General features: G+C 38.6%; 1 protein-coding gene across 1 annotated transcript in view; it reads left to right on the top strand.

Annotated features, from left to right (window-relative positions):
- Positions 1 to 20,984, top strand: part of NWD2 (NACHT and WD repeat domain containing 2) — a 202,430-nt gene that overhangs the window by 57,130 nt on the left and 124,316 nt on the right. Inside the window, exon 2 of the mRNA XM_060147319.1 lies at positions 20,115 to 20,203. Coding sequence (XP_060003302.1) covers positions 20,115 to 20,203 — 89 coding nt within the window. The remainder of the gene's footprint in view (positions 1 to 20,114; positions 20,204 to 20,984) is intronic.

Genomic DNA, 20,984 nt, shown 5'->3' with positions numbered 1-20,984 from the left:
TGAATATTTCATTTGAAAGCAAATGCTAAAAGTTTTTTTTTTAATTTTTATTTATTTTTGGCTGCATTGGGTCCTTGTTGCTGTGCACGGACTTTCTCTAGTTGCAGCAAGCGGGGGCTACTCTTCATTGCAGAGCTCGGGCTTCTCATTGCGGTGGCTTCTCTTGTTGCAGAGCACGGGCTCTAGACGCACAGGCTTCGGTAGTTGCAGCACGCGGGCTCGGTAGTTGCAGCACGCGGGCTCAGTAGTTGTGGCTCGCAGGCTGTAGAGAACAGGCTCAGTAGTTGTGGCGCACAGGCTTAGTTGCTCCGCCCCATGTGGGATCTTCCTGGACCAGGGCTCATAATGTGTCCCCTGCATTGGCAGGCAGATTCCCAACCACTGTGCCACCAGAGAAGCCCTAAAAATATTTTTATAACATTCAATATTGAGACTTTGGGAAAAAGTAAAGTAAAAATATCCTTTAAAGGATTAAAAGTAAACTTTTACAGCCTTCATCTATGAGGAGTATTTAGAATTTCACATTAATAATAATATATTATTGATAAATGCATTAGAGTGAGGGATAACTCTGCTAACACTTTGGCTGTTTTTTTTCTGTGTGAAATTATATTAATGTTCTTCATATGGTGTGACATGACTAAGACAGCTCACCCATTTAGTGACAAGACCAGATGAACACATCCATAAATTTATAAGGATCAAGATATTTAAACGTATTTCAAAACAAAATTAAGGCACCATCTTACCTATACCTTTGATATAGGTAGCACGTTAAACACTTTGCTGGAATTCTCAATTCTTGAAAAAATGGAAAAATTGAATGTGTGCTGACTCCTTAGACCCTCTAACTGAAGATCATTTTGGGTTAATTATATTAACAGGATCACATAGCATTAGATTTTAAATATATGTATATGTGCTCATGGCAAGGGAGCAACACATATTTGCTAGTAATTCATTAGCAGTATCTAACAAATCCATGTTTGTCCCTAAAAGCAGTCATTATGGGAGCTCTTTTGATCCCTATTTGATGTCTTCAGGAGGAAGGTTTTTTTAGAACAAAAATGTCAATTTAAATATGATCTTCCAATTTGCCAATTTTTGATGAACATCAACTGTGACGTGAATGCATTTCATATGTTGCCAAAATGGACTAATTACCTTCCTTTTCTAATAGCTGTGTATAGTACATTATATTAACTCCCTTTAAAGTATTATTTCTCTTATACGTTTGTACATTTAGTTTGTAACCAGATGGTGGAGGATGGTGTTGATAGTGTGTAACAAGAGCAATTTATATGAAGGATGAATATTTGCTTTTACTAATGATAGTAAGAGTTTAACGTGCTTTCTTATTAATGTGGAAGGAACCTTCATCTATTGTTATTCCTCCTAGTTCTTGCAAACCATGTATTATTGATTAGTACTTAACGAATGTTAAGCCTGGGACACTGTGCATTTAAAAATATATATATATATTCGGACTTCAGAAAACCAAAGGAGTCCTGTCAGTAAACATTCTGAACTAATCAAAAGCACAGTAAAAAGTTTATAGGTAAACGTCAGAAGACAAGTCGAGTCAGGAGTGTTCCACAAGTCACAGGAAGTCTCCCCCCAGCCCCGCCGCCAGCACGCTCATGGAGGGGAGGTTTTCTGTGTTGTCAGGTGAGAAAGTAATGAGAGGGGACCCACAGAGCTGACGCAGTAAGACAGGTGTGAGAGCTTCCAATTTTGTGGCTGTAACAATCGCTGATGTCCCCAGGGCTCCCACACACCAGTGAAAGAGTAGGTATACAGCAGTTTGGGAATGAGTATTAATGCTCTTGACAGTTTTAACTTTAGTATACTACTAACTAGCAGTTGATGCCACGCTATTTCAGAGAAATCCTTGGTACTAAAGACCACAACCTAGTACGGAATTCCCAGGACTGTCTTTTTAAGCTTCCCTCAAGCCCCAAGTACCCATTTCCTGCGCTGTAGAACTTATCTCGTGCTGACTTTCCATAAGTAGCAGCCAAGAAGGATGTGTCCCAGGCCCCAAATGTCCATCTCACCTGTTGCTTATTTGTAAGACAGCAGCAAACTAAGGGAGAGTGTGGACAACGCTGGTGAAGACATGGCTTCTGCCTTTATCTCCATGTTCTAGATATTCCAATGAAATGGACTATGGTTTTGTCCATGACAACAATTTTTTGCCTATGACAGAAAAATTTTGCTTTGATAGGTTTGATTATTTTTAAGGATCTGAGACCTGCTTCATGATTGATGAAATATATGGTAATCATTTAAGACTCCAAAGAAAAGAGTTAGCAAAAAATTAGAATATTAGAATCCTACAGGTCTTAAAAGATCATCCAGAGTATTCCATAATGCTCCCATCCCGGTAAATGACCTACACCCTGTGTTTGAATAGCAGCAAATCTGTCTCTTTAAGCAGCCCATTGCATCTGGAAAGCTTTATCTAGTCAAATCTCATATATATATGTATAATCTGTCTCACTGAAACTGTCTGCTGCTCCTTACTCAGTGCATGTATTTTAATAGCTTTGCCAAAGCAAAGACAGGTTTCACTGTGTGCCCCTTTCCTGATTCAATAGCCTTGATTCTGCATTTCTTCATTGTAATTATTTAATCCTCACTTGTCTTACGGGTTAGGCACAAAATCTGAGTCTTCCTTTGCTCTGATTTTGGCTTCAATTATCTCTACTGTGTAACCAATAATTCCCATAAACTTCATCTGCTACTGTAATTTGGCTTTCATCAGCTCCTGGATTTCCAAATATATCTGATACATTTCTGGGACAACCTTCCAAACAGTATCTTCCCTTCCAGAACAACTCTCCTGCCCAAAGACTAACTTATTTTACTGTACTACTATGTTTTCTAGTCTTCCAGGTTGAAAGTATATTTCGTTAACTTTTTATTTTGACATACAGTCAATCCTCATTATTCACAGATTGCAGGTTAGTGAATTCATCCACTGGATAAAATTTTTAACCGACCCCCCCCCCAAATGAATATTCACGGTGCTTTTGTGGTCATCATGGACACGTGCAGATGGGTGAGACATTTGAGTCGCCCAGTGTGCCCAGTTCCCTGCTGAGGTCGAACAGGGGAACACTGTGCCTTCTTGTCTCAGCTTAATACTGCAAACAAGTGCTCTTTTCATGGTCTATTCAGTGCCACATTTTCCACATTTTTGTGGGTTTTTTTCTTGGGAATTTTGCTATGCAAAATGGCTCCAAAGTACAGTGCCAAAGCACATGAGCATGGTGTTCCTGAGTGTAAGAGAGCTGCAAAGTGCGTTAGGGAGAAAACCTATGCACTAACGAGCTCCACTCAGTCATGAGTCATGAGTCGTAGTGCTGTGGGCCAAAGTGAGTGAATCAGCAATATAAAATAAGGTCTTTAAACAGAACACACATAAAACAGGTTTTGTATTGATCGGTTGAAAAAAATAAATACTGTGACCAGAGGCTCGCAGGAACCTAACCTTTTATCTCTCTTAGGAGCAAGGCTTCAGTGTTCCCTAATTCTGTGTGGACAGAAACTTCATAGAACATTAATGCAGATAATGAGAAAGGACTGTCATTTCAAACTTACAGAAAAGTTGCAAGAAGAGTAAAGTGAATTTACGTATACCCTTCATTAGGAGTCCCCAAATGTTAGTATTTTACCACATGTGCTTTATCCCCCCTCCCACCCTCTCTATGTCTATGTGTGTGTATGTGTGTATACACACACCTATAATTCTAACATATATCTGTATCATTTGCACTTAAATGCTTCAATGTGTATTTCCTAAAACTAAGGACATTTCCTTATATAACAATACAGTTATCAATTAGGAAACTAACATGAATTCGGTATTCCCTAACCTGTAGATCCTAATTTACCCCTTGCCGCAATAATACTGGATCATGGGTTGCATTCAGATGTCATGTCTCTATAGCCATCTGTAATTTAGTACAGTTCCTTAGTCCTTGACATTAATATTCTTGAGGAGCATACATCAGTTATTTTGTAGAATACTGTTTCTTCATGATTAAATTTTTTTTAAGATTTTTAAAAATATTTTATTATTATTTATTTTTGGCTGTGTTATGTCTTTGTTGCTGTGCACGGGCTTTCTTTAGCTGCGGTGAGCAGGAACTACTCTTTTTATTTTTTTTTCCACACACACACTGTATTTTATTTTTACAAGAGATAAATAAAGTGACACCAAGCATTGTAAATGGATAACCACAACAAAAGCAACAATGATTGCAATTACCAAACACGAAACACACTCACACTATGTCATAATATTGACATTCAGTCCAGGAATCCTCCACTGTAACAGGGAGCTACTCTTTGTTGTAGCGCACGGGCTTCTCAGTGTGATGGCTTGTCTTGTAGCGGAGCACGGGTTCTAGGGCACGTGGGCTCAGTAGTTGTGGCTCACAGGCTCTAGAGTGCAGGCTCAGTAGTTGTGGCGTATGGGCTTAGTTGCTCTGCGGCATGTGGGATCTTCCCAGACCAGGGCTTGAACTTGTGTCCCCTGCATTGGCAGGTGGATTCTTAACCACTGCACCACCAGAGAAGCCCTCTTCATGGTTAAATTTATATTACGCTTTTTTGGGCAGGAATATTACAAAAATGATGTGTTCTCCTCAGGACATGGTATCAGGAGGAATAGGTTATTGATTTGTTCCATTTCTCGTAATGTTAGTTGATCACTTATTTAAGGTGGTATCTGCCAGGTTTCTCTATTGCAAAATTATTGTTGATGTCCTCCAGCCAGAGACCCCCCGGGAATATACCTCTGGTTAAACAAAGTTGGGTTTGTTGGCTCAGGACAACAAGGGAGAGTGCACACCATGAGGAACCGTGGGGCATCTCAGTAAGAATGTATTAAAAGGTACTTATTATCAGATTTGGACTTATACGATCAATTATTGGGGGGAGGTTTCAAGGAAATGTGGTTTTACTCTAGAGTGGGTGCTATCAAAATGGGCGGTTTCACTGTTGGTTATATTAATAATTTGTATATCGGAGGCAAGAGGAATGGAGCAAAGCTAAACCTGTGTTTGAAAGAAGCAACACTCACTCACGTCGGTGGGGAGAGGAGCATGTTGGTCATTTTTTGTGGTTTGGACAGTATTCTTTTTTTTTTTTTCTGTATCCACATGTGATTATGGAGTGGTTCTGTTTTTGTTTCATTCCAGCATGGTCATAGAGCATCTAATATTGGCGTTCTGTGAAATTATTTACATTCACCAAGGGAACACCATCACCTAGGTGTGAGAGCCAGATCTGCTCCTGTTTGATAATAGTCAGGGACTGATTTTTTTTCTTGTTTATTACTATTTTCACCCTTTGTTAATTAATGTAAGCATCCCTACTGAAGTAGGTAGGTGGGTAGACAGATCGGTGGGTGGCTGGGTGGATGAAAGTACAGATGGATGGGAAGGGAGAGAGCACTTCCTCACAATAGAAAGTTAATTGATAAATGTAAAAAATGATAGAAGTAGAAAATCATTATTTGCCAACCGTAATAATTTGAGGCAAGGATCTTCAATAGATGCTCTAACTAGTGGATGAAAGGTTGAAGAACAACAGGACACTTTATAATCTCAAAGGATTTCCATACAAGATACCTATCAATTACAAAAGAAAAATAGCTATTTTATAAAGCAGAAAAATTGTAATCACTCTGGTGTGATGGTGGTGGTGGTACAAGCCAACTTTTACTGAAAAGTTACTGTGTGAGAAGTACTTTATATTGATTTAATCCCAATGAGGTAGATAGTATGGACATTCTGAGGTTTTTAAAGGCTTATGATCTAGCCCTGGATATGCCCTTGATGTTTAACCAAGCCAGTATTCAAACCCAGGATTCCTCTTAACAGCCGTACTATGCCAGCTCTTTCTCGTATATATAAAATCTGTCACTCAATTTCCCGTTAAAAGCCTCTCCTTTGCACCCCTTCTTTTCCCGCTGTAATCAGGGTATAAGCTCTCTTTACCTTGTGTATGGATTACGGCCGCAGTTTCCACGTGATCCTCCCTGTTTCTGTTTCTTCTTTGTCAAATCTGCCATATGGAGTGTTGCCCTTTGTATCTTTCCATAAGATCACATTTATCATGTCATCACCATGCCTACTTCATCAAATCCACATCCCTCATTTTCAAGACCTTCAGTAATTTGGTCCCAATACCATAATTTGATTCCCTATCCCATTAGGAAGTTTTGTTCACAGACCCCTAACCCCTAAGCTCCAGGTCTTCTTGTCCATCAGGAAAGCTCTCTTTTCTACCCTATTTTTCTGAATTCTACTCATTTTCAAGTCATAGCTTCTCCAAAATCTTTCCCCAGCTAGGGTCTCAAAATCAGTCTGGTGTCTAGAACGTGTTCCATTCAGTTTAATATGGAATCGTTTTCTGTTTTCTACAGATGCCTTAGTTTTGACTCTGTCTAAAGCAAGTTCGTTTGCGTTGGGGACCATGCAGTGTTTTGTTTCCCCAACACCCAGCTGAGTGTTGGGTACATGGTAGAGTCTGAACAAACGGAGAACTGGCTGACTGATGAATTACTCTAAACAGACAGGTCAGCCAAGTGCAGGGAGACCCCTGTAAGCTGCATTTTGGACATGGTATGAAAATGTTTTTCTTGGAGTTGACTTAAGTGGATGATGAATTGCTTTTGTTCTGTATGTTCCTCTGTATGTATTCTTTCCTCTCCCATTTGATTATGAGAAATAAATGCTGTTGACCCCCAAATTCCCAGAACACAGAGGAACAGCAAAAGACTGGTAATTTATAGACTAATTATAATATAACCCCGTACATCGTACAACAAACTACACTACTTGGTGTTTCTCTAACACATCCTGAACTTCTTAAGCCCTCCTCATTTTCCTCATGCTACTACTCTTCTAGAAGATATTTCTTCCTTTCTACCTGAGAAAATCTTGTCTATATTTCAAGTCCTAACTTAATTGTCATCTTCTCTGATAAACTCTCCCTGATCATTAGACAAAATTAATCATTCCTGTCTTCCTGCTTTAGTAGCATTTTGCTTATCCCCCTATTCTAGAACTTGCTATGCATTACTGGGAACCCCATTCTTAGCTGACTGCTGTCTGGCCCTAATATATTGTGAATGCTGAGGGCAGCAGTTGTGGCACATGGGCTCAGTAGTTGTGGCTCACGGGCTCTAGAGCACAGGCTCAGTAGTTGTGGCACACGGGCTTAGTTGCTCTGCGGCATGTGGGATCTTCCCGAACCCGGGCTCGAACCCATGTCCCCTGCATTGGCAAGCGGAGTCTTAACCACTGCGCCACCAGGGAAGCCCAGGATCTAGGGTTTTATTCTCATCATGCTATTTTTATCTAAGATTTTTTTTATATTTATTTATTTGGTTGCCCTGGGTCTTAGTTGCAGCACGTGGGCTCCTTAGTTGAGGCTCACCAGCTCCTTTGATGTGGCATGTGAACTCTTAGTTGTGGCATGCCTGTGGGATCTAGTTCCCTGACCAGGGATCAAACCTGGGCCCCCTGCATTGGGAGCACTGAGTCTTAACCACTGCATCACCAGGGAAGTCCCTATCTAAGACTTTTTAATTCTATCTTTTTAAGCCCCAATATTAAATATTATTATTTTATGTTAGTAGTTTTTAAAGTATAATTGACATACAACATTATTAGTTTCATAGATACAACATTCTATTATTTTCTTTGTTTACATACCCAGAAGTGGAATTGCTGGGTCATATGGTATTTCTATTTTTAATTTTTTGAGGAACCTTCATATTATTTTCCACAACTGCACCAATTTACATTCCCACCAGCAGTGCATGAGGGTTCTTTTTTTCTACAGATCCTCACCAACACTTGTAATTTCTTGTCATTTTGACAAAAGCCATTCTGACAGGTGTGAGATGATAACTCACTATGGTTTTGGTTTGCATTTCCCTGATGATTAGTGATGCTAAGCATTGTTTCATCTACCTATTGGCCATCTGTATGTCTTCTTTGGAAAAATGTCTATTCAGATTCTCTGCCCATTTTTTAATTGGATTGTTCTTTTGTTGTTGAGGTATATGAGTTCTTTGTATAGTTTGGATATTAACCCCTTATTCGATATATGATTTGCAAATATCCTCTCTCTTTTTGCTTTCTTGTTGGTTTCATTGGTGTACAGAAGCCTTTTAGTTTGACGTAGCAACTAATTTATTTTTAGGCTTAGCTGTATATCTACCAGTTTATTTGCACACCAATACTTCTTGCATCTCAAATTTTCTTCTACCTGAAATAAATCCTTTAGAATTTCCTTCTAAAGGAATAAGCCACAGAATAGAGAGCTCAGAAATGAACCAACATTTATATGGGCAATTAGTCTACAACAAAGGAGGGAAGAATATACAGTGGGGGAAAAGACATCCTTTTCAGTAATGGTGTTGGGAAAACTGGACAGCTACATGCAAAAGAATCAAACTGGACTACTGTCTCACACCATGCACAAAAATAAATTCGAAATGGATTAAAGACTTAAATGTAAAACCTGAAACCATAAAGCATATAGAAGAAAACATAGGCAATAACTCTTTGACATCAGTCTTAGTAATATTTTTTTTAATATGTTGCCTTGGGCAAGTGAAACAAAAGCCAAAATAAGCAAATGAGACTACATCAAACAAAATCTTTTGCACAGTGAAGGGAACTATCAACAAAATGAAAAGGCCACCTACTGAATGGGAGAAGATATTTACTGACAATATATCCAATAGGGGGTTAATATCCAAACTATATAAAGAACTTGTACAACTCAACATCAAAAAACAAACCTGATTAAAAATGGGAAGAGGATCTGAATAGACATTTTTCCAAAGAAGAAATACAGATGGCCAGCAGGCACATGAAAAGATGTTCACCATCGCTAATCATCAGGAAAATGCAAATCAAAACCACAATGAGATATCACCCCACACCTATCAGAATGGCTATATTAAAAAGACAACAAGTGTTGGTGAGGATGTGAAGAAAAGGGAACCCTTGTGCAGTGTTGGTGGGAATGTAAACTGGTGCAGCCACTATGGAAAACGTATGGAGGTTCCACAAAAAATTAAAAATACAACAACCATATCCACCAATTTCACTCCTGGCTATTTTATCCAAAGAAAATGAAAGCACTAATTAGAAAAGATATATGCACCCCTATGCCCACTGCAGCATTATTTACAATAACCAAGATATGGAAGCAACCCAAACACCCATCAGTAGATGAATGGATAAAGAAGATATGGTGTGTGTGTGTGTGTGTGTGTGTGTGTGTGTGTGCGTGTGTGTACACACACACACTAATCAAAATAAGTCAGATAGAGAAAGACAAATACTGTGTGATTTCACTTACAATGTGGCATCTGGGAAACAAAACAAATGAACAAACATAAAAAAACAGAGTATAGATACAGAGACCAAACAGGTGTTTGCTAGAGAGGAGGGGTGTAGGGAGAGGAAAGAAATAGGTGAGGGAGATTGAGGTTCTGACTTCCAGTTGCAAAATAAGTGAGTCACAGGTATGAAATGTACAGCACGAGGAATATAGTCAGAAAGTATGTAATATCTTTGTATGGTGATGTATCTTAACTAGACTTATCGTGGTGATCATTCTGAAATGTATAGAAAAAATTTACTATATTGTGTAACAGGAACTAACATGGGTTAGTTGTAGGTCCAGAAACAAACAAGCTCACTCATAGAAAAAGAGACCAGAGGGAGGGGCAAGCAATGGATAAAGACAGTCAAAATGTACAAACTTCTAAGATAAATAAGTACTAGGGATGTAATGTACAACATGGTAAATATAATTAACACTTTTATATATGAAAGAGTAAATCCAAAGAGTTCTCATCACACACAAATTTTTTTCTATTTCTTCAATTTTGTATCTATATGAGATGATGGGTGTTCATTAAACTTGTGATAAGCATGATGTATATAAGTCAAACTATTATTCTGTACACCTTAAACCTATATATTGCTATATGTCAATCATGTCTCAGTGAAACTGGAAAAAATAAAATAATTGATACGAAACAAAGAAGGCAGGAAACTCACTTTTTGTTTTTCTAAAAATACCCTCTTTTGCCGAAAGATTACTTTGTTGCTTATTTAATTCTAGGCTGACAGTCTAGATATTTTTTTAATCTTTATTGGAGTATAATTGCTTCACAATACTGTGTTAGTTTCTGTTGTACACCAAAGTGAATCAGCCATATGTATACATATGTCCCCATATCCCCTCCCTCTTAAGCCTCCCTCTCATCCTCCCTGTCCCACCCCTTTAGGTCATTGCAAAGCACCGAGCTGATCTCCCTGTGCTATGCTGCTGCTTCCCACTAGCTAACTATTTCACATTTGGTAGTGTATATATGTCGATGCTACTCTCACCTTGCCCCAGCTTCCCCCTCCCACCCTGTGTCCTCAAGTCCATTCTCTATGTCTACATCTTTATTCCTGCCCTGCTAATAGGTTCATCAGTACCATTTTTTTTTTTTTAGATTCCATATATGTGTGTTAGTATACGGTATTTGTTTTTCTCTTTCTGACTTACTTCACTCTGTATGACAGACTCTAGGTCCATCCACCTCACTACAAATAACTCAATTTTGTTTCTTTGTATGGCTGAGCAATATTCCATTATATCTATGTGCCACAACTTCTTTATCCATTCATCTGTTGATGGACACTTAGGTTGCTTCCATGTCCTGGCTGTTGTAAATAGTGCTGCAATGAACATGTGGTACATGTCTCTGTTTGAATTATGGTTTTCTCAGGGTATATGCCCAGTAGTGGGATTGTTGGGTCATATGGTAGTTCTATTTTTAGTTTTTTAAGGAACCTCCATACTGTTTTCCATAGTGGTTGTATCAATTTACATTCCCACCAACAGTACAGGACAGTTCCCTTTTCTCCACATCCTCTCCAGCATTTGTTTCTAGATTTTTTGATAATGGCCATTCTGACTGGTGTGAGGTGATACCTCATTGTGGTTTTGATTTGCATTTCTCTAACAATTAGTGATGTTGAGCATCTTTTCATGTACCTCTTAGCCATCTGTATGTCTTCCTTGGTAAAATGTCTATTTAGGTCTTCTGCCCATTTTTTTTAATTGGATTGTTTTTTTGATACTGAGCTCCATGAGCTGTTTGTATATTTTGGAGATTAATCCTTTGTCTGTTGTTTCATTTGCAAATATTTTCTCCCATTCTGAGGGTTGTCTTTTGTCTTATTTATGGTTTCCTTTGCTGTGCAAAAGCTTTTAAGTTTAATTAAGTCCCATTTGTTTGTTTTTATTTTCGTTACTCTAGGAGGTGGGTCAAAAAAGATCTTGCTGTGGTTTATGTCAAAGAGTGTTTTTCCTATGTTTTCCTCTAAGAGTTTTATGGTGTCTGATCTTACATTTTGGTCTTTAATCCATTTGGAGTTTATTTTTGTGTATGGTGTTAGGGAGTGTTCTGATTTCACTCTTTTACAAGTAGCTAACCAGTTTTCCCAGCACCACTTATTGAAGAGGCTGTCTTTTCTCCATTGTATGTTCTTGTCTCCTTTGTCATAAATTAGGTGACTATATGTGCGTGGGTTTATCTCTGGGCATTCTATCCTGTACCACTGATCTATATTCCTGTTTCTGTGCCAGTACCATACTGTCTTGATTACTGTAGCTTTGTAGTATAGTCTGAAGTCTGGGAGCCTGATTCCTCCAGCTCTGTTTTTCTCTCTCAAGATTGCTTGGGCTATTTGGGGTCTTTTGTGTTTCCATACGAATTGTAAAATTTTTTGTTCTAATTCTGTGAAGAATGCCATTGGTAGTTTGATAGGGACTGCATTGAATCTGTAGATTGCTTTGGGTAGTATAGTCATTTTCACAATATTGATTCTTCCAATCTAAGAATATGGTATATTTCTCCCTCTGTTTATGTCATCTTTGATTTCTTCATCAGTGTTTTATAGTTTTCTGAGTACAAGTTTTTTGCCTCCTTGAGCAGGCTTATTCCTAGGTATTTTATTCTTTTTGTTGTGATGGTAAATGGGGTTGTTTCCTTAATTTCTCTTTCTGATTTTTCATCGCTGGTATATAGGAATGCCAGAGATTTCTGTGCATTAATTTTGAATCCTGCAACCTTACCAAATTCAGTGATTAGTTCTGGTAGTTTTCTGGTGGCATCTTTAGGATTCTCTATGTATAGTATCATGTCATCTGCAAACAGTGACAGTTTTACTACTTCTTTTCCAATTTGTATTCCTTTTATTTCTTTTTCTTTGATTGCCATAGCTGGAACTTCCAAAACTATGTTGAATAATAGTGGCGAGAGTAGACATCCTTCTCTTGTTCCTGATCTTAGAGGAAATGCTTTCAGTTTTTCACCATTGAATATGATATTTGCTGTGGGTTTGTCATATATGGCCTTTATTGTGTTGCGGTAGGTCCTCTCTATGCCCACTCTCTGCAGAGTTTTTATCATAAATGGGTGTTGAATTTTGTCAAAAGCTTTTTCTGCATCTATTGAGATGGTCATATGGTTTTTATTCTTCAGCTTGTTAATATGGTTTATCACATTGACTGATTTGCGTATATTGAAGAATCCTTGCATTCCTGGGATAAACCCCAGGAATTCGTGTGTGTGAGTGCATGTGGCTTAATACTCTTTGAAACTTTTAATTTGCTGAAATTCATTAGGCCTTGTTAGAAATTATGTTTCTCAAGCACTAGGGGTCACGGCATGGCATGCAGTATCTTATTCACAGTTCCCCGAGCAGGGATCGAACCCGTGCTCCCTGTAGTGGAAGCATGGAGTCCTAACCCCTGGACCACCAGGGAATTCCTTGTCAGACTTTAAATAAAATGAATTTGCACTGCTAACCTACGAGAAACCAAGCTTGTGATTACGAATATCAAGGAGGTTGTTTTTTTTCCACCTAGTGCAAATGGTATAACAGCAGGTTTTCTTGGTGATGAAGATTGATTTCTGATTCACCCTCACACTGAAGGTCTTAGCTCTTTGGGGTCATGGCCTTTTGCAAGGATTTCCTGTTAGACTCATCACTTTGGGGCTCTGTGCTTTGTGTCCAATCTACCCTGCACCCACAGAAGACAAAAATCAACACTAGAGGTCACCAGGGCTTAGTGGAAAATAACCAAAAGCTGGCCTCAGAGATCCCTTATTTTCTGAGATTACTGCTTTCACGGTGCCTTGGGCCTCTGTGCATTGCTTAGTTTCACTCAAACTATGTGACACATTTTTAAATATATATGTTAAAATATTGTTATGCCATATTTGGGTTGTTTTAGTGTCATATTTGTGAGGGTTCTTTTCCTCAATATTACCAGAACTAAGCCCAGCATTGTTATCTTTTATAGTTTACTCCTTTTTCCTAAAGTGTATTGAGGTGTAGCAATAATACAGTTAGTGAATTCCTACTGGGAACTTTTAAGAGTATTTGGATAAACTGGTGATATATTGTTTTTAACTTAAGCCTTTATTTCTTTATTTTTGGCTGAGTTGGGTCTTCATTGCTCCACATGGGCTTTCTCTGGTTGCTGTGAGTGGGGACTCCTCTTCATTGCGATGCACGGGCTTCTCATTGCAGTGGCTTCTCTTGTTGCAGAGCACAGGCTCTAGGTGCACGGGCTCAGTAGTTGTGGCACGCAGACTCTAGAGCGTAGGCTCCGTAGTTGTGGCACACAGGCTTAGTTGCTCTGCGGCATGTGGGATCTTCCCGGACCAGGGCTCGAACCCGTGTCCCCTGCATTGGCAGGTGGATTCTTAACCTCTGCACCACCAGGGAAACCCTAAACTGGTGATATTTTTTAAATTACATTTTAACTATGGTTTTCCCTAAACCTTTGAAAACTATCTTGAAAATTTAATCATTTTAAGAACTACAATGATCATGATCAAGATCATGATGGTTGTAGCTACTTTACTATAAATCTTTCAGTGCTAAAAATTCTCATAATAAAAGATGCTTTAGCCTTTGATTCCCCAAATTGTTTGATAGAATAATTGCAACATTTATTGAGTATTTCAGGTGGTGTTGAAAGACTCCATCTAATCTTCACAACAACCTCATAAGCTTGATACTAGTAATTTTGATTCCACATGACAAATGAAAAAAAAAAGACATCTTTTAATTTGACTGAAATGACACAGCTAGCAGGTGAAGAGCTGGGATTCAGACACGGGGAGTTTGGTTCTAGAACCACAGTTAGTCCCTCTACTGTCTTTTCTGTTTGATACCAGTTGGTGTACTTAACAGATCAGATAATGAGCAAGATTGACCAAAGTGTGCTTTAAAACTTCATTTCAATAATGGTACGGAAAAAATAATTGCAAAATATGCTGGGGTTTTGATAGGGACTGTGTTGGATCTGCAGTTTTTCTATTTCATTTTTGGATTGTTTGTTGTGAGTATAGAGAAATACTGTTGATTTGTATAGTCTATCCAGCCACCTTGTTGAAATCGTTTATAGCCATTGTATTTTTCCTCTGGATTCCTCAGGGTTTCCTACATACAAGACCTTGTCAACTGAGAATATTTTTTTCCTTTTCAGTCTAGATGCCTTTATTTTTAATTTTTTCTTCACTGCACTGACTACAACCTCCAGTAAAATGTTGACTGTAAGTGATAATGTGTTCCTGATCATAGGTGGAAAATATTCAGTCTTAAGCCATGAAACATGGTGCTAATTGTAGGGTTTTGTGTAAGTGCCCTTTATCAGGGCAAAGAAATTACTTTCTGTTCCCTGTGGCTGAATGGGTATTAGATTTTGGCAAAAGTTTTTCTGCAGCTGTGGAGTGATCATATGGTCATGCCCTGTATTAATGTGGCATATTCCACGTTAAACTAACCTATCATTCTTGTACTATATCCCCTTTGGTGACAGTGTATATATTGCTGGGGGCAGTTTGCTAGTATCTTGCTAAGAGTTTTTGCCTCAGTGTTCATGAGGGATATATATTGGTCTGCAGTTTTTGTTTTGTGTTTTTTTCTTTTGATGTTATTGTCTCATTTGCGGTTTAGGATAATATAGACTTAAAGAATGAGTTGAAGTGTTCCTTGTACTCTTTTCTGAAAGTGGAAGGGATTATTTCTTTAACTATTGATATATCAGTTAAATACTCTTGGGTGGTGATTTTCTTTGGGAAGATTTTTAATAACTAATTGAAATTTTTTAACTTGTTGTAGATCTCTTCAGATTTTCTTTTCCTTGAGTCACTTTCAATAATTTCTGTTTCTAGAATTTGTTCATTTCACCCACATTTTCTAATTTATTAGAAATAAAGTTATTGTTCACAGTATATCCTTATATATATTTTTTAACTTCTGTAGCATCAGTATGCTACATGGCATTTCATTCCTAATTATAATAATTATGTGTGAGGAAGTCCTTGCCTCCCATGAATTCACAAGTCTAATGGGGGAGACAGACTAAAAATAAATAAATTAAAAATATTATATTTATAATAAAGTAAAATACATGATGTTATATAGGAGTGAACAAAGTGCTATGGGGTGACCAGGGCATGCCTGTCTCTGTCTCGTAAGCATTCACAAACTGTGCTGCCTTTCATTGGGACTCAGGAGGGTCTGAGTCTGCCAAGCAAAGGGGATACAGTAGATAGGGGATTCTGGGTGTGGAAAGCAGTATGTGTAAAGACAAGGCTCGGGTTCAAGTAATATCTGAAAAATACCCTGGAGGGTGCATGATAAAGAGCAGTAGAAGATAGAACTTAGGTCGAAGATACATTTACACCTGCTGAATATTCTGGCCTTCATCCTCTGGGCCACCAGATGCCAGCCAAGGTCTTTAATGATCAAATTAGTTTTCACTTTTGTCTTAGAATTTATCTCCGGCAGCTCTGTGGAGCTTAAGACTGCAATGAGAAGGGACAGGTAACAGGTCAGTCAAATAGGACTCTAAGGGCTGAGAGATGGTGAGTACAAAAATAGAGAGTAGACAGAAAAGCCTAGCCAAATTCAAAAGAAGATTATGATAAAATTGACAGGATGTGGTGATATGGAAATAATGAATGGTGAGGGTGATGGTTGGGCACAGAGGACTTGGAGGGCATGGAGAGGAGGTAGCCTCTGGGAAGCTGCCAGACAGGAAATCAACCCCAACAACAACAAAAGTCAGATAAGATGTCCAGATGAATCACTGGCTAAGGGGCCAGGTAAAGAGGGAAAATCCAGGCAAGAGCAAACCTACAGAGACTTGGGAACCCAGGCTGGAATGACAGCTGTAGGTGGATCCTAAATAAGTTTTGTGAGCTGCCAGGAGGGAAATGACTTAATCTAACATCCGTGCTCTGAAGGTTGGGTGAGGTGGGGCAGTAAGAAGTTCCAGTCCAACATGGTCATTTTGGCACTCTTATTTTCAATAAAAGCTTGGAATTAATCTAAATCCTGCTTGAAGTAGGATAAAGATATTGACTGATAATTCTGTGCCAGCTAATGTTCTTCCTGCAGGTAACTCAGATACTACACAGAGACCGTCATTAATTCTGAAATCATAGAGGAATTATTTAGAAAGCAACTCTTTAAAAACCTCTTGAGTGCTACCGAAGTGTTAATGCATCTTTTCAAAGCATTCAGGAGCTGGACAGATACAAATGGATGCAGTGACTATGAAGAATAAATGATGACATACCTCGTCTTCTACGCTTTTGTAAGAGGTCCCTTTTTATGTGTGACATTCTGTGACTTAATTTTTCCTATCCATGACATTCTAGTGTTTTTTAATTGCCAACCATCAGGATGTGCTGGCAGTATGAATCAGGTTTTTTGTATAATTAAGCCAGCTTATCTGTCACCCAGCATAATTAATCCATTTTATTTTAATTACTTTTCCATTTCCAGAGCCAATCATCCTATATTAATACAACTATAGGAAAATCTGAGTCGCTTTTGTAACATAAGTAATAATAAAGAATGCCTGTCATACACTTCCCTCACATTTTTAGAAACATTTAACATAATTTGATAAAATATTAGTATTTTGCCAGAAACACAGAAACCATGAAAGACATCAGTATTTCAGTTCATTCACTTACTTCATGAAGTCCACTTTCTAAACCCAATCATGTATTTCCCAGAATTTCACAGTCTTGATTCCCCATCCAACCAATGGCATATTGTAATGTAGGAAGCCTTTCTGTTTCTGGAGGTAATTGCAGAGATGCATTGCCTGTCAGCTCATTTTTATCCCTGGTGCCTGTGTGCGTTTTTTCATATACTCCTTCCTTAATTGAGCATGACTCTAGTCACTGGGGATGCAGCAGCGAAAGAGACAGAAGAAGGTTCTGAGTCCCATTGAGCTAACCTGGCAGTGGGGGAGACACATAGTAAACAGAAAATTATCACCAATAGTGATGAGTCATGTGCAAAGAATTTGAAGAAGATGGTGTGATAGAGAGGGGTCTGTAGCTGGAGGGCTCAGAGAAGGCCTCTCTGAGGAGGTGGCATTAAAGCTGACACTTGAATGACAGGAGATGACATGAAATGACCATGGGACTAAGCATTCCAGAAGGAAGTCATGGCTAGAGCAGAGGTCACCAGTGAGAATATAACCCAGGAACCAAATGAACGCCAGCGCTGCTTGAGTGACATGAACAGGGCAAGTGGTAAGAAATGAGCTTAGAGAAGGAGAGAACATTCAAGGTAAGGAGTGGGGATTTCATTCCAAGTTCCATGAAGAGCTGCTGGAGGATTTTAAACAAGAGAGTGATGTGATCGGATTTATGTTTTTACATAAATCTGGCTGCTCTGTGGAGAATGGATTGACGGAGCCAAGTATGGAAACAGCGAGATAGGGTCCAGGTGAGAGATGAGTTTGGCTTGTACAAGAGGTGCAGAGAAGTAGATTCATTCAGGGTTTATTTAGAGATGGATGGAGCAAGAGAACTTATTGATGGGTTGGCTGTTGAAGGGTGTATTATAGAAAGGGAAAAATTTGTCATGGATAACTGAGATTTTTGTTTGTTTCATAAATATTAGGACTTCAGCATCCCTTAACCATTCTGGGAAGCTCTTGCATTTGTCATTTTCAAAAATTGATTCTTTGCACAGTTGCATATTTTCCATGGTTAGAGCAGACTGTGGCATTCGGCTCTCTAAATTCAAATCCAGGTTCTCCAACTTAGTGGTCACATGACCTCAGGCATGTCTCTTAACCCCTTTATATTTGTTTCCTCTTATTTTAAAAATGGACTGATGATTTTCACAGGGTTTTTGACAGAAGTGACTAAGAAAATACACATAGAAAAACTTAGCACACTACTAGTCTACAGTAAGCACTCAGTAAACGTTAGTAATTAGATACTGCATTTCTGTCTTAGCCTCCTTACTGTGACACATTCAGGTCTTGGGACCCAGTAATAAGAGTTATAATATTTTTTAGAAGCAAATTTCTTCTCATTTCATAATTTTTTTCATGTATTATTTGAATACTATTTTTTTAGAATATCTTACCAATAATTGTTGTTTAATATATTCCCAAATTCCACATCTGGTAGTATCTCTTCATTTTTAAAGTGACTTTTTATTATTTGGGTCTTAAAAGTCGGTAGCCTTTTAGAGAGATTGAATATCATCAGCTTTACTTGGAAGATAGTGTTTTCAGCCCTTACAGTGGGGTGAGGGAGGATGGGCACCTGATCCCAAGATTATATAAATCATGTGGAAGCTTAATCTGCTGTTTCCACCAGTGCCGTAATGGCACATGGGCACTGCTCAGGTGTACCCTCCTCAACACGGTCCTCCTGCTTTCCCTTTGGACTTAGGTCCATGTTGGATCTATGGGGGGCAAAGACCCTACTTGTTTGGATCACAGGGTAATCTCGAAGACCTTGTATTGAATCTTTGGTTCCCATGTAAACACTGGTTCCTGTCACTCTGTCAAGCTGCCGCTGCATCTCGGACTCTTGGGATTGGTTGTTTGCCTCTCAAAACAGGCTTGAGAACAGTAGGAAAGTAGAGTAGGTCAACACGGCATATGGTTGAGTTTGCATGGACAGATGTGCTTGAGAATAACAAGGACAGTCTTTTAAATTGGTTCCTGAGTTATAAATGTGGTATGCAGATGTTTCATGGTTATGGCTGGGATTGAGGTACATTTAGCAAATGGTCCTTTTCATGAGATAACACATTAACCTAATTTTTTAAGCTCTGATTCTTATCTTTCTGTGAAGTTAGCTGGGCGAGGACCATTCTCTTTGCTGTAAGCATCTTACAGCGTCATCACTGATGTAGAGCACCATCCAGCACAAGTGGCTGTAGAATCCCTTTCTGTGCAGAACATTCAACATTAAATACATACATATGTTATGGTTCTCCTGGTTTCGGGTGCTCTGTTTCTTCTCGTATTTTTTAATGACACGGATAATTTTTAAATATTTTATTTCGAAGATTTTACACACTGTGGCGCATGTAAAACGATCCCCTCTCTGATATAACAGGTCCCTAAGCCCAGGGTGGGAGACGCTAATGTTGAACCATTGGCCAGTGGAATCCGCTAGTTTTAGACGATGACTCCTACAATTAGTTGCTCCTGACTATTGTGCTGATTGCACAGATGCTGTACTGAATCTTGTAACAGTAGCATTGTTTCTAAATACTGTAGGGAATGATAGAGTCTGGATGTTTTTGGAAATCAGTAATCAGTGTGTGTGTGTGTTTTGAAATATTTACACCCAATGGAGCTACACCCGATAGCCTTACAATTTTTCCTTCTGCCTCTTTGAAAGACAGTGTGGTTGTAGCTATTTAAGAGCGCCATGTGAGGGTCTACATGGGTATAAAGAATGAGCTGTGAATTCTCAGCTCTGCCAGCACCCACAGAACTTACCCAGGGCTCCCATTCGCCCTGTGTGCATGGTAAACATCTCAGCTCCCCGCTCTGTTAAGAGCAAGTCTTCTCCAGCAGACTAATATCCCATCATTTCACGATGCAGCACCCTAGCTTGATTATATTAATGTTAATGTTGATTTGTAAGCTTTTTTTTTCCAGAAATGTGTACTATGTGGACATAACTCACTTTCTGTTTGTTTGCTTTTCTACCACAGACACGGGAGCAGAAAGACAGGCACTAAGAGAAAACGTGTATCCTAAATTAAGAGAATTCTGCAGAGAAAACTATGGATTAGAATTTCAGGTAACGCTGATATTAATTTCATTTTTAATTACGTCAGCTAAATAACGTTTGTCACAGTTTGGGTGTTATAAAATATGTTTTAAGCCCCAACATATTTCATTTCTTTAAGCGTGGGTGAAAAGAAACACTGGAAAATGGAAGTAAAATATTTAGTCATTTTTGATGTTTTGCACTTTTATGCTCTGCTTCTTGGACCCTACCCTGTATTGGCTCATCTTTTTCTTGGAATTATGTTTATTTGCTTTTTTGCTAACCTCCACTAATGTCAAAAAGGGCAGGGTTGCTGAGCACCTGCCTTTAAGCTGGCATCTCTAGAAATGTTTTGCATCAAAAAATTGGGACCAACTCTCTCCCGACTCTTTCTTTTTAGCAGCTTGGTCAGTCCTTGCCTTCTGTCCTACCTTTTAGTTTTTATTTGCATTGAAGAATGTCCTTTTTCCCAAGTTTTTATTTGCATTGAAGAATGTCCTTTTTGGGAATTTACCATTTACCAAAAAAAGAAAACAAAACAAAAACAAACCATCAGCCTTTCAAGAAACAGTAACTGTGCATGTCATTGCTAAAATTCATAAACATCCTGGCATTTGTAGACACTATTGATGAGGCCACCTAACAGAAAAGTACTAGAAGACATTGGGCATATCTTAGACATCCAAAAAAAATTTTTAAGTGAATGGCTCCCGCAACTATAGATAGCGTTATTTAGTCAGAATTCATCACCTTCATTTGCAATGGACATCTTAACTCTATAGTGCTGTCCTAACTACATGTTTACATTGTT

This window comes from Lagenorhynchus albirostris, chromosome 4 (assembly GCF_949774975.1).
Source record: "Lagenorhynchus albirostris chromosome 4, mLagAlb1.1, whole genome shotgun sequence".
NCBI classification, from domain to species: Eukaryota; Metazoa; Chordata; class Mammalia; order Artiodactyla; family Delphinidae; genus Lagenorhynchus; species Lagenorhynchus albirostris.
Note: the sequence above shows the minus strand (reverse complement) of the source record. Positions and strands in the feature narration are given on the sequence as shown.